Below are 14236 nucleotides of genomic sequence, written 5' to 3' on the forward strand. Positions count from 1 at the left end.
GGCGGAGAAGGACCCTCCCCCGGACGCTGCGCAGAGCCTGGCTCTGCCAACACCTTGATTTTGGACTTTGTCTCCAGGACCAAGGGGACAAACTACGGTGGTTTTCTGCAACCCAGTTTGTGGCACTTTGTCACAGCAACCCTAAGTGGACTCATGTAAGGCCCCAAACTTGACCTGGGCGTGCTGGGCCACAAAGTGACAGTGTCACCCACAGATCTCATTAGATGCAGACTTGGGAAGTCTGGGTGGCCCTGAGATGCTGAGTCTCCCCCAGTTCCCAGGCGAAGCTGACACTACCAGTCCAGGGACCACACTTTGAGCAGCCAGGGCCTGGAGTGGTTCCCAACCTGGAGCCCACGCCAGAACCACCTATTTCCAGGGGCCTGGCATTTTCCTCTGCCATCCTGGGGACGTCACTCTGACAACCACGGACATGTGGTTTCCTGGGCCGATGAAGCCAGGCTGAAATCAAGACCCCTTCCTAGGTGATGTTCCCAGCAAACTGCCGAGGTCTTGACTGCCCGAGAGGCACACAAGATCTCCAGGGCTCCAATAATTTGCTATTTCTTACCCTTTCTAAATACTCACTTTCATGTCTGTTTTTATTCGTTCTTTTTTTAGTTTCCTTATGAGGGCTCCCCAAACTTATAACCTTCCGGCCCCACCCAAGCAGGCTCACCCCTGCTTAGGGTTTATATGTAGCTTACTGCTTGCCTGGCTTGCCTGAAGCCTTGGGTTTGATCCCCAGCACTGCAAAACAAAAAACAAAAAAGACCTGCAGAGAACATTGCTGGGATAGCAGTGAAGGAAGCAAAGGACTAAGCTGGCAGGGAGGGGGCAAATCGGCCTCTCCGGCCTGGTGCATCCTTCATGTAGTGTGGTGAGGCTGGGTGCGCTAAGGCCCTGAGAAGACAACTGAGAACCTGCCCAAGGTCAAGTGCCACCTCTGACACATGGCCCTCTGCCTTCTCCCAAAGGTAGCGGAGGTACCCTTCCCTGCCCCCACCCAACCCACAGCCCCCAGACTCCAGGGCTAATGGAAGACGCCCTCCATGCTCCCAGCCCAGGAGCTGCTCTGTGGCCAGCCTGGGCTGCGCGGACTCTTAAGGTCTGCCCATGGCTGCTGCTAGGAGTCTCTCCTTGACCTCAGACCCCCCCATATCTGCCTGCTTCACACCCAGAGCCAGAAACAGCTGCCAGCCAGGCTGGGTGCCATACCCACTTTTATTCACACCAGACCTCCCGAGGTGCCAGGAGATGGGGACCAACCAGGGCCTGGAGGGCTCCTAAGGGGCTGCAGAAGGACCCCAAGAGGAGAGGAAAATCTGAGCCTGGGGCTCCCTGAGAGCACAGGAGGGGGGCAGGGCTGGGGTAAGGCAGGGCAGGCTCCCAAGACCTGTCCGGCTGGATAATGAGGCTGTGCGCAGTGGCTTGAGCTGGGAGGGGACCTGGATAGAGGCCCAGAAGGAGGCAGCTGGTGGTCTGCGGAGGCCCAGGCAGGGGCCCTGTGCTGGGAACCAGGCCTGTTCTGGGGGCAGGGCCACTGGCAGAAGGGAACATATCCAGGTGGAGACGAAGCTGACTGGCTAGAGCCTTGGGGGGCCCAACTCCTACAATGGGCTTCCCAGAAGAGAACAAGGGTTTCTGCCTTCAGGGCCAGCTCAAAACCTCACAGCAAGCCAACAGGAAGATGCTGCCACAATCCCTCCAGGGTAGAGGGAGCCGAGCCAGGCCAGGGCAGTAGGGTCAGTCTTGGAGCTCAAGCTGCTGTGGCCGGCGGGAAGCCGGACCTCTGGTTCCCTAGGGTGGGGTTGGGCAAGGCTCTGGGGTGCACATACTCCTTCTGGTCTGGAAAAGGCAGTGACAGAGCCACTCACTGGGCCACTCTGGGACGCTGGCCTGTCTGGCACCACTGAGGCCCAGAGAGAGATGCTTTGTTCAGCCACGCAGAGAAAGGCAGCGTGCCTGGTAACCACATGTCCAGACAGGCTTCTGTCTCCCCAGGCTCCTCTGCATGGCCACTGGAAGACATCCTAGGCGGGCCAGGCAGCCCAGGTGGTGGGAGTGGGGTCAGGGGCCCAAGCATAGTCAAGAGCAGGTGCCAGGAAGGGCCCAGATCTTGGTCTCAATGCACTTCCTAGAATGGAATTCCATCCCCAAATGAGCTGGACCAAAGTAGTCGAGTCTTTTGGCAACGTACTCCATGCACACAAACCAGCCCCTGCGTGACACATAGCTGCGATGTCTTTGGTCCCTGGTTCACATGCAGATGCCCAACCTATGATGCCCACCATGGCCACCACACAGAGCACCATGGGCCGGTGCAGGGGACTCAGAGCTCACTGCTGACATGGAGAGTGTAGAAGGCCCAGGGCTCAGGGACATAGATGACACCTGGGTACTTCTTCCTGAGTACTGGGTCATTCCATAGCCAGGCGACCCAGAATGTCACCAGCAAGAGGGTGAGGGCAAAGGAGTAGAAGAGGAAGAGGCCATTGCTGTCCAGGAAGAGCCGTCTGCGCTTCTGGTGTAGTACGAGTGCCAGCATGGCAAAGAAGGTGAAGATGAAGAGGATGAAGATCTGACCCTCGGTGACCAGGTACCTGAAGAGGTGGTCATGTGTTGAGGTGAGGCACATTCCATGGTAACCGCATCCTACACAGCATCCCTCTCTAGACCCAGTGCCAAGCTGCCCTTACAGCCAGTCAGAAGATACACCTAGTGAGAGGCCCTGGTCGTCCACGCCACTCTAAGCCACAGCCCATGGTGCCATATTGCTTGGCCTGCAGGGTGTTTGCAATTTCTGAGCTTGTTGCCAATGTGTAAATGACAGAATCCCTGACAATGTGGATTTCTGGTTTCTCTGCTTGCATCAAGATTCTATTTCCACATGACAAAACATGACTAGAAGAGAGATCAGCTGCCCTTTGAACAGAACATGGTCTGTACTTGCTGTCTGCCTGGTGTATTTTTCACCTGCTTGGTTTCTGCAACCATTTGAGCTTGGAAATGCAGTTGGAATTTATGGCAGTTGTCATTTCTGTCTCCTTGTAGGCTGGGACATGGTCTCAGCAGACCATGGACCCTACAGTGCCCCAGGCAGTACTCAGCATGTGGGCAGGAGCTTGGTGACTGCCAGGAGGTGACCTGCTTATCTCCCTTATCTACTCAGAGCCACAATGCTGACCCGTTCACTTGGGAGCTACAACTCTGCAACTCGGTGCCGTGTGATGCTGGGGAATGTAGGTGCCATCTTGGAGCCTCTGATTGCTCCTTATGAGGGCGCATACCTCTCAAGTTTATGGCAGGTGCTGGGGACATCCCTTACTGGGGACAGCTTCTTGTCTGATAAACGGCTGGTGCTGCTGTAGCTATCGCTGCACCAACTGCTATGGGTGGAATGAGCAGAGAGCTGAGCCCCAGCTCTACCCTCTTTCCCGCCTGCTGTCAACGCCACCATCCCTTTAATCTCCTCCTCGGGGAGCTCTCAGGTCACCCCCGGTGACAGATCCTAGAGGGGACTGGAGCTGGGCCCGGGAAGGAGGAGCCCTTCTCATGTTTGAGGGGTGCTTCCCATCCTAGAAGGGCCCAGGCCTGCCTGTGACGCCCGCAGTCCGGGGGTGGGAGGGACAGAGCTTGGCTGAGACCTGGGACCTCTGTAATGGGAAGTGGGGGCAACAGGGGACAAAGGCTTCTGTCTGTCCTTGTCTTCTCCATGGTGCTTTGTAATTCCTAAATCCCCTTTCTCTCCCCCAGTCCTCACCATCTCCTGAGAGGGGGACAGGCAGGCATCATCTTCATCTCGGGGGGGCAACCGAGGCCCAGGGGACTCTAAGGTGCACTGTGCACCCTTAGCCCACCCCCACCCCCTGCTACTCAAAGACCTGGGGTTCCAGATCACAGGGAAGTCGCCTCAAGGCACTGTCATGGTCCCCCCTGGCCCCAGGGGGAAACGGACCCAGAGAGGCGAGGCTCACTTGGGGCCACACCACAGTGCTGTGGTTCGTCACTTGTGGATGCTTCCTTGATGGCTCCCTTAGTGCCCTGACCACCCAGATGTCACTGTGACTCACCAGTAGTACAGGCCACTGGGTGCTACCAGCAGCAGGGCAGGCCTGGGCATGACACTCTGGGCCTTGGAGGCGGTGAAACAGCCGCTGAAGTACATGACGAGGATGAGGAAGAAGGGGATGTACCTGCCATAGGAGGCCGCACTCAGAGGCCTGACCAGTGGCCCAGGCCCCTGCCTCCACCAAGGTCCCCTTCCCTGCCACTGTTGCCAGATCCTTGGGTGAGGGGTGTCCCTCTCTACCTGGCCTTTCCCATGCTGGGGGCCGAGGGGGGCAGGAACAGAGACGAGGAGGTGAGGCCATGCAGCAGAGAGGCCCGGACTCGCCACTTTCTGCCCATCCAGTGTTCCCACCCAGCCACCCCCCACTCCAGCTCAGCTTGTGTAGGGCAGGGGAATGCAGATGACACTCCCAGCTCAGGCTCTGGTCTCTGGAGGCTGAGCCCTCATTTCTGAGGATTCCGCCTGACTGCAGGGACAGCAGGTATGGGAGAAGGAGCTCTGCGAGTTCTGAAATGGGGAAGCACAAACCGCTCCCCTGGTCTGCTGCCTCTCAGCTTTCTGAGAGGAGAAGAGCACAGCCTGACACAGATGGAGGCTCTGCCTCCATCCCATCCCCAGGTAACATCTGGAGTGGGGACGCTGTATTCCTGGATGTCTTGGCCAGGGTGGATGATAGCTGCTTGCTGGCCTCTAGTGGCCACTACGGGCACTGTGGGCTGGAGAAAGAAGTGTTATGCAGGTGGGAGGGCAGGGGCACCAGGCTGCGAGACACCAGCAGGGTCCCGGGGCAGGCTCATAAGGCCTGGGCTCATAGCACCCTTGCAAGGGACAAGAATGCTACTGCAGCCACTGCACTCAACACATGGAGACCTGGTCCCAGCCCCCAGATTGTCAGCTGCTCTTCCCTTCCATCACTCACCACATGGAGTGGCCCAAGTACTCATCATAGTAGTACAGCAGCTCAAAGGAGTCAATCTGGGGGAGGCAGAGGCATGGCAGGGTGAGAGGGGGGAAACTGGCCACCCCAGGGCTCCCTCCTCTCCCCCATCCCGACTCAGGGCCTGCCCTCCACCGCAGGGGCCCAGGGGGACACCACCAGCACCCAGATGCCATGGTGCCCATCCAGGACAGACTGCCCCTGGGCACCCGGGCCTCACCAGTGTCTCCGGCTTGAGGTTCTTGATGATGGGGTTCTCACGGACTGACAGGTGGTGCTGGTAGCCGCTGAAGAGCAGGCGGTGGTTGACAGAGTCACCCACCAGGTGGATGCTGGCACCCATGATGAAGATGATGATGCTGACATAGATCACGGAGCGTGGCAGGGTGCGAGGGGACCGCTCGATGAGCTGAGGTTCAGAGCAGAGTGCACAGCACAGCGTGTCCCCACCTGTCACAGCACTGACACCCACAGCTTCCCCCTTCCTCCCATGGGATGGGTCTCTTAGCCAGTCAGCCCACTCCAGAGCTTCACAGGACCCCACAAACCCAGCAGGGCCTCAGAGCAGCTCCCTCTTCTCTGGGGAAGATCAGACTTGGGGACCAGCCCATGCCCAGTCACATCTGAGCTGCATGCGGGCTAGGCCCTACCCTCACTGCCCCAGCCATGGCCAGTGGCTAGTGGCCTGCTCAGGCACCTGACTTCTGAGGGATTGGCCCAGTGATTGGCAAACAGGAAGAGAATGTAGAGGTGGAGGTGGGTGCTTCAGGAACTAGAGAAACTGCATTCTGAGATCACAGCCCTCCTGCTTTGGGAGATTTGAAACGTCTTTTTTATTGCATGCCAGGGCCTCCTGCATGCTAGGCAAGCACTCTACACTGAGCCACACCCAAGCCCCCAAATTCCTTCTTCCCTCCTTCCTTCCCCTCATGGGTTTCACTATGTAGTCCAAGCTGGACTGGAACTTAAATTCCTTCTGTCTCAGCCTCCCCACCTACAGGTATCCACCACCACATTCAGCACTGAAATGTCTTAAAATGATGAGTACAGTAGATGGCTCATACAGTTTGCCCCGTGTCCACAGACTCCACATCTGCAGATCCAGCCAACCCAGGACCCAGCCAAAACACTGTGTCTTTCCCAAACATACAGTAACACCTAGTGACACAGAATAACCGAGAGACTTCCATTGCTGCCTTTCCTACCACCTGTCCCTTAAAGTTTCCCAACTGGCCTGATTGGTCCCTGCACACCTCAATCACTCCTGCCTCAGCCTCCCCAGTGTTGTGTGGCTCCCCAAGCACAGCTTGTCTGCAGGTCCTCCTGTGGACCACCTCACCTTCAGGCACAGGGGCCCCTCCTGAGAACATCTCTGTGCCCATGTGCAGAGCAACCCCCCCATGCCAACCTTCACTCCCAGACTCAGGCAAGGACAGTGCCACAACTGTACCTTCAGCAAGAGGAAGGGGGTGATGACGTTGTAGGCCATATGGAAGTAGTCGCCAACGCTGGGCTTGTTGAGAGGAAACCACTGGAGTGGGAACACCAGCTAGGGGCGAGAGGGGCACTCAGCAAGCCGCCCACAAGGCCCCTTCATGCATGTTACTGTCTGTGTCTGCAGGGACCCTCCTGGCAGCCACAAGAGATAGGGGAACTTCCAGATAGGGGAACTGAGTCCCACAGAAGGTAAATGGCCTTGTGCCCATTCAAGCAGTAAACATGCCTTTCGGCCCTGGCCTCTTTCCCAGTGGGTACCAAATAAATGCCCCCGGATTCCAGGAGGGTCCTTTGGGACTTAGTTATTCCATCAATTTGCTGAGTGACTTTGGCAAGTCCCTCCCTGCTCTGGGCCTCAGTTTCCTCATCTGTAACACAGGAGAGGTGGCCCAGTGGTCTACTTGGACCCTCAGGGGTCTGCCACTCCAGGTCCCAGGTGGAGCTTTTGGAAGATGACTGGGTCACAGGGGCTTATAGCTGACTTCCTGTTAGGAAGCAAGATCTGGTCCAAAGAGATGGGTCACTGGGGGAGTGGCCTAAAAGGGTTGATCTCTCTCCCAGGCTCCTCCCTTAGTTCCCTTTGCTTCCTGTCCGCCGTGTCCTGAATAGCTCTCCTCTGCCATGCCCCTGTGCTATGCTGTCCTGCCTTTGAGCCAGCAGACTATCGACTGAACCAAAACAAACCCCTCCTCTTTTCAATTGTGGGCGTTAGGTATTATGTCTCAGTGACAAGAAAAGTGACTAAAACTGATTTTGATGCCAGAGAAATAAGGTTTCTGTGACTGTACCTGACCATGTGATTCAGAAACCTTTGGAACTGGTTTGGAGACACTGGCTGGAGAAGCCCTGGAATCCTGTAAGTTAAGCTTGATGGGAGATTCTGGTCAGAGTTCAGAAGACCAGAAACTGATAGAAATGCAGACAGTAAAGGTTAGGCACAGGCAGTTTCAGTTGGGACTAAAAACTCCATTGACAATTGAACTTGAGACTATGTGTGTTATGTTCTGGCAGAAAATTTGTCTATTTTGTTGGGGGATTTAGCCAGGTTTATATTGAAAAGCAAGATTAAATCCCATTTTTAAACTTTTCAATTTTGCCAGGAAAAAAAAGGCATCCACAAAAATGGGGCAGAGGAGAGCTTGGTTGCTAAAAGATTTTTTTTTTTTTTTTGGTATCAGGGATTGAACTTGGGACTTCACGCTTGAAAAGCAGACAGTGGAACCACTGAGCTAAATGCCCGGGCTGGTTGCTAAAAGATTAACATTAAAAAGAAGCTAAGAACAGTGGATCAGGATGCTGGGGGAGATGCCTATGGGCATGTCAGGAATCAGCAAGTCCCCACCCTTCAAAGGCCCAAGGTTGCAACAGTGAAAGATTGCCAGGCATGGTGGCACACACCTGTAATCCCAGCACTCAGAAGGCTGAAGCAGGAGGGTTGGCAAGAGTTTGAGACAGGGCTACACAGTGAATTCAAGGCCAGCCTGTCTACATAGTGAGACCCTATCACAAAAACAAAAAACAAATGAACCAAAAAAAAAAAAAAAAGAAGAAAAAGAAATACAAAACATCAACAACAAAAGCACCAAAAAACAAACAAAAAAAGGTGGAAGACTTTGCCTTGTGAAGAGAGTCCCAGGGCACCAGGCTCCAGAATGGCAGCCTAGGGCACTGATTCTCTGGGATTCAGTTGACAGTGCTCAGCCCTCCAGACCTCTAGAGGCCTCTGGAGCCATGATGCAAGAGAGCTCAGCTATTGCTCAACCTGAAAGCAGACCTTGGGGCCATCCACATGGTGCTGGTTTTACAGGCATGTAGAATGCAAGAGATATGGGGTCAGGGAGGCTTGCTCCTAGAATTCAGAAGGAGGTCTGGGAGGCCAAGCAGTGTGTTCCTGAGAGGGCAGTGTATGAAACCAAAAGTGTAGTGGAGGCCCCAGGAAGTTAGAGAAGCCAGAAACATGGGACATCTGAGAAAAACCACAAGAAGTGAGCAAAGCCAGCTCAGGAGAGAGGCCACGAGGGCTGCAACCACTAGCAATACAGCAAGGGCGGGGCTGCCTAAGCCCTTTAGAGTTCACTTCTCCTCCTCATAACTTGCCTGGGCGCTGGACAGGAAACAATAGGACTTAATTTTCCCCTGCTGGGTTTCAGTCTTGCTTTGGTCCCATTCATTTCTATCTGCCTTGTCCTCCATTTTGGAATGGGAATGTTTACCTAGTGCCATTGTGTGCTGTGTGCGCTGAACTTTAATTTTTATAGGGGTTCATAGCTAAGAGTTTGCTTTGAGTCTGAGACAACTTTCAACTTTTCAGTAATGCTGAAACTGTTAGGATTTAGGCAACTCTTAGAGGTGGATTAAATGCACTTTGCATAAAGGAATGTACCTGAGTCTTTTGGGGGCCAGAGGCTGAATATTATAATTTACATCCAGATGCCTCTGAAGAGCCTCATGTGCTCCTAGGCAGGGCTTTTGGAAGGTGACTGGAGTATGGGGCTGATAGCTGATTTGCTACTGGGAGGTGAGGTCCCTGGGGGCGTGGCCTGGAAGGGTTTATCTTCCTTCCCGGCTCCTCCTTTGCTTGCTCCACCATGCCAGGAGCAGCTCTCCTCCACCATGACCCTGTGCCATGCCATCCTGTCTGGGAGCCAGCCGAGCATGGACTGAAATGTGAGCCAAATAAACCTCTCCTCTTTGAAGTTGTGGCTGTCAGGTATTATATCTCAATGATGAGAAAAGTTATTAAGATAGTACTAAAAATTAAAAATTACCCAAGGCTCATAATTTGTAATATGCAAAATTGGCAGATGTTTCATCTCCAGAAAAATGCTACTATCCCAGGACCACAGAGAAGGACAAGGGATGTACCCAGCTTCCTTTCCTGTGCCCTGTCTGATGTGGTTCAGTCTTGCTCACCTCCTGCAGGGGATGCAGTCCTACAGGGGGACACTGTATGACTACTCAGATGCCCCAGAGTCCCTCCCTTGCTACAGCTGCTGGGCTGGCCACAGTCACAGGGCTAAAGGATGTAAAATGTGTGGGAGACTGCAGTATTGATTATGCCCAAAGCAGGCTGGAAGCAGTGCAGGCTGTAAAGCGTTAACCCCACAATTGGCTTGTTTATAGAAGTGAGTCTGGCCAAAACCTATGTGCTGAGGTCAGAGTAACTCACACACAAATTCCATTCCTACAACGAAAACTTTAACTAGAAGGACAATGTTCTAATTACAATCATATATTTTGTCTATTCTGTTACTAATTTGAGAATGCTTTGTCTTGTCTTCTACGAGCCTTGCTTACATTAATTTCCATAGAATCCACACAACTGCACATCCTCACAGGTAGTATTGCCCTTGGACCTGGCTTGCCTTTACCCCAATTGATTACTAATAAAAATGAGTGGCATGGACAAACCAGCGCCTTTGTAGGTTACACCAGCATTATTCATCCCGGCACCCCACTTTCTGTCTCTCTTAGTTCTGTCTTTTAGGGTTTTTTTCTCAGGCCTGCGTTGTACACTGGGTGGGAGACTAGAGCCTACTACAGAGGTTTCTGGTAACATTTCAGGGGTGCCCAGTATCTACGCTCCTCTCAGTTTATTGGTAGGGAAGTGACTTGCCTGAGGCCACTCTACAAACCCAAGTCTAGCTCAGGCTCCTCGGTGCTGGTCAGGGCTCACACTCACCATAGCAATGGGGCGACCAAAGTCCAGAACCCAGTTCTGCAGGGTGAAGTAGAACCAGAGGTCGAGGTGGAAAGGAGCTGTGTGGTCGGCCTCATCTGCCTTGATGGAGCTGTGCCTGGGAAGGAGAGATGGGGGGTCAGGCCCTCTCCTCGGCCTATCAGACCCTCCCCGAGATGAGCCACGGGAGGCCTGTTGTCTTGAGAGCAGGAAGACACACAGGGCTGAGGTCTAGGGGAAGGGTGCTGCTGGGAATGCTGGAGTTTGGTCCCCTAGTCAAGGGGGAGGTGGATTTCAGTTGTCCTAACCTTGGCTTCCCTGGGGTTTGGAAGGGAAACTGCCACACAGGGAGTGATAACTGCCGCGCTTCCTCCCCTACAAAATGATGGGGAAACGAGACAAAGTGTGCTGACACAGCTGCAGAACGTGAACTGTGACATGGGTGACAGCAGGTAGCCTTACCGAGCACTGGCTACATTCAAGGCACCGTCGTTAACTGTTACACGGAGAATCTCATTTAATTTTTTTGTTTTTGTGGTGCTAGGGATTGAACTGCACAAGCCAAGCACACACTTTACCACTGAGCTACATCCCCAGCCCTTCAGTTAGTTCCTTGAATCCTCACAAAAACCTTTGGCGGTTGGACGGTTGCCCAGTTTTACTGTTCTCTGGGACCAGCAGGCCAGGCGCAGCAGGCTTCTCTAGGTTGACTAAGTCTTCCTGTCCCCTGCTTGCCCCAGCCCTGCCCCTTATTGAACACCTACTGCACGCTCTGCCAGGAGCTTTACCCACAACAACCTAATCCTCCCAGCAACCCCTGGCAACAGGAGCTGTTAACCTGCTGCTTCCCGATATGGATGCTGTGCTTAGAGGGGTCACGGTTTAGCCTTGGTCACCCACGTGGTCAGGAGCGCTGTGATGGCTCCTCCTCCACCAAGCTGTGTCCTGCCCGGCTTCTTCCTGGGGGACAGGATGCTGACCGGGGTAGCCAGTGGGACTTTTCTAACTGAAGTTGGGGAACAAGCTCTTTCCTTCCAAGTGCAGGGGCTCAAAGGACACGGGGCCCAAGCTGCCTGTAATAAAGGTTCCTGAGAACCAAGTGGCCCACAGAGGGCCTTGGTGGGAAGAGAATATCCACATGTCCAGGGCCGGGAACCTCCAGGCCAACACATGCCCTTTGCTGAGTTGACACAGGTTGCCCTGGCTCTCTGTCTCTTATAAACTGGGAGTCCTGAGCAGCAGGATCCACACCTGGGTGTCTGCAAACTCAAGATCTGTGCTCTCAACAGCGAACCTCTGCTGTTTTTGGTAATTACAATCAGCCAGCTGGCGTGAGAAGAGATCAGGTTTCGAGGGATCCTCAAGGCCAGGAGCCGCTGCACAGCTGCAGGAAGGAAGGAAGCCTCCAGGCAGGTAGGGGCTAGTTTAACATGGCAGCAGGAGCAGGAAGAAAGGCTGCAGGTGGCAGTGAGATGCCAGGAAGGGCTGGCTGGGCATAGGGCTAGGCAGAGATTCAGAGGAACCAGGAGGTCTGCTTGGGGACAGTGACCAGCCTCGCAGTGACCATCAGGGTGAGGCCTCAAAAAGCAGACAGTGATAACCTGCAGGCCCCAAGGGCGCAGGTGGGGAAGACAGCTCAGTGTTTTGCTCCGAAACCTCCAAAGTGGATGTTTGCCACAGGGATAAAGGGATGCTGGGAGGCCGGGCAGCCTTAGGGATGAGCCTGTGCAAGTTCGGGGTGCCCTGCGCATATGAGGGGCTTGGGAGCACTTTCTTCCTCTGCCCTGGGAAGCAGCCGACTGAGTGGCAACCCCTGTCATTAGTCCAGTGCAGCCTGGAGGGCAGGAAACAAAACGCAGGCCCAGGGCAGACAGTGTCCTGGGGACCCAAACTGCTGAGCACTTAACTGGCTTTCTTCTGGGACTCTGGCCTGGGAGGCAGTCAGGGAGTATAGGGGTCCTGGGGACGAGCACCCCCCCACACCTGTCCCAAGTTCCTGACCCCACAAGCTCCAGGTCCTGAGCTCCAAGTCCAAAGTCTCACTCCCAGCAACGGCGGCTGAGGACAATGGCAGGGAACCTGATACCAGACCCTGTTGCATCTGGGGACCCGACAGGGCATCACACTGAGGCAGGCAGCGACATCAGCAAGGCAGTGGTGGAAAAGTAAGGGAGCTTGTCCTGGTCCTGGAGAAGCCAGGGAGGGACCTATGAATGGGACTGATTTCGGTTCTATATAAAGAATGGTGGCACAGGCCTGCAACCTACACTCTGGGAAGCTGAGGCAGGAGGATCACAAGTTTCAGGCCAGCATGGGCAACTTAGTGACTTAGCAAGACCCTGTCTCAAAATAAAAAAGAAAGGAAGGACTGGGGCCGTAGCTCAGTGTGAAGGCTCTGGGTTCAATTCCCAGTACAAAAGAAAGAAAGCAGGGCGGGGGATTTAACTCAGTGGTGCCGCAGCCTGCCTCCCAAGCGCAAGGTCCCGAGTTCGATCCCCGGTACCAAAAAAAAAGTAAAGAAAAAAGAAAGAAGGCAGGGAGGAAGACCAGACAAAACAAGTTTGAGGGGGAAAAAATGAGTACCCGCAGGCCAATGAGAAGAGCGGGGAAAGCAATTAAACTTCGGGAAAACAAGGGCAACACTACAAGGTAGCGAATTTAACTGTTGGCCATCGCTTGTCCCCGCAGGGAACAATGTTTGCATGGCTTAAATAACGTGAACCCTGTCAGTGTTTAGGATCAACCTAGCGATAAAATGCAGAAACTGACACCGCCAAAATGCCGAAGGTAACTGAGGCTCCTCACGCCAGCCTGGCGCGGGCACGCTGGAGGCGCCTCGTGACGCGGGGCGCAGTGCGCGCTCCCTCCGAGCGGTAAAGCAGCTGCAGCGCGGAGGGAAGAGTTCGAGGACCCGAGCTGTTCCTCTTGATCCCTCTGTTCCCGCGCTCCGGGTGCCAGCCCTCGCTCCCCGCCGTCCCTTCCGGGATGGTCTCACTTTCCGTGGCTCCTAGGGCGAGGAGGGAGCCTCCCGCTGGGCGGCAGAACCAAGTCCTGCGGGGCCGGGGCCGAGAGCTCCCGGGCCCCGGAGAGGTCGCCAGAGTGCGCCCGGTGGAGCGCGGGGACCCCAGCTCCGGCGAAGGCGCCCCCGAGAGCGCGGAGGCCTCGACGGGAGGAGGTGGGGAGCACGGCCCGGACCCCCTAACCCCGGCGATCCCGGCCCGCGCGCACCCACCGGCCCTGAAGGAAGGAAGCGCCCGGCTGCGCGCCCGCCGCGCCCGGCTGCTGCCGCCTCCGCGCCGCCGCCTCCATGGAGGGCCCGGGAGAGGAGAGACCGGATCCACACGGCCGGATCCCCACGGTGGCTCCTCAGGGACGGATCTGGACCTCACGGGCGGATCTTAAGCCAGATCTCCTCCGCCGCCGATCCCCGAAACCGAGGGGATTCATGGGGGGGGGCGGGGGGGCGCGGGTGGGGCGGGGCCTCGGGCAGGGCGGGGCCGGGCCGCTGGGAGGAGGGAGGGGAGGGGAAAGGGGAGAGGAGGGAGGAGGGCCCCCCCCCCATGCAGAGCAGAGAGGAGAGCACGCCTAGCGCGTGTGGCCACTTGGGGCTGGCGACTGCTCAGATCCTCTGCGTTTCCCCTCAGCAAACTTGCCCAGGCTGGCTGAGGCCCGGGTACAGGGCTGGGAGTGGTTGTGAACCTGGGGAAAAGACCGAGCTGACTCTCACTCCTCTGGGGAGGAAGCCAGGGGGGATTTCCCTTGTCCTTGGGTACCGGAAGGCCTGGGGAGATTCATGTCCTTCCACCCTGCGCTGTGCTGTGCTGTGCGCCTTCCTTTCAGGGGGAAAGATATCCTTGATTAAAATGTCAACAGCGTGGGCCATGACGATAAGAAATAAATAATGGTTGGGTTAGGAGGTGCCATCTAGAGGAGCAGGATTCTCTCCAAGTGTGCGTGTGTGTGTGTGTGTGTGTGTGTGTGTGTGTGTGTGTAGAGTCCAGCCTGGCTTTGTCACTCTTGGGCCTGTGGCTTTGGAGAAGTCACTTCCCCT

The 14236-nt window shown here is 55.4% G+C and overlaps 1 protein-coding gene across 5 annotated transcripts; it reads right to left on the bottom strand.

Annotated features, from left to right (window-relative positions):
• Positions 1 to 573: 573 nt before the first annotated feature.
• Positions 574 to 13651, bottom strand: Cln6 (CLN6 transmembrane ER protein). Of its 5 annotated transcripts, none has more exons than XM_087199231.1 (7): positions 13418 to 13647; positions 10189 to 10303; positions 6460 to 6558; positions 5230 to 5418; positions 4992 to 5047; positions 4074 to 4196; positions 574 to 750 (listed from the first exon to the last, which is right to left on the bottom strand). In XM_087199231.1, the coding sequence occupies exons 1-7, from the start codon at positions 13492 to 13494 to the stop codon at positions 693 to 695; spliced, it is 717 nt and encodes a 238-aa protein (XP_087055357.1). In that variant the 5' UTR covers positions 13495 to 13647; the 3' UTR covers positions 574 to 692. The 5 variants fall into 5 exon arrangements, with proteins under 5 accessions (XP_087055357.1, XP_087055356.1, XP_004855641.1 ...); XM_004855584.4 differs by lacking the exon at positions 574 to 750 and adding an exon at positions 1206 to 2603 and having other exon boundaries at positions 13418 to 13645; XM_087199230.1 differs by having other exon boundaries at positions 4992 to 5418; positions 13418 to 13651.
• Positions 13652 to 14236: the final 585 nt, after the last annotated feature.

The sequence above is a fragment of the Heterocephalus glaber genome, unplaced genomic scaffold (assembly GCF_053883595.1).
Source record: "Heterocephalus glaber isolate CG9 unplaced genomic scaffold, H.glaber_assembly_v1.0 deba00001689, whole genome shotgun sequence".
NCBI classification, from domain to species: domain Eukaryota; kingdom Metazoa; phylum Chordata; class Mammalia; order Rodentia; family Bathyergidae; genus Heterocephalus; species Heterocephalus glaber.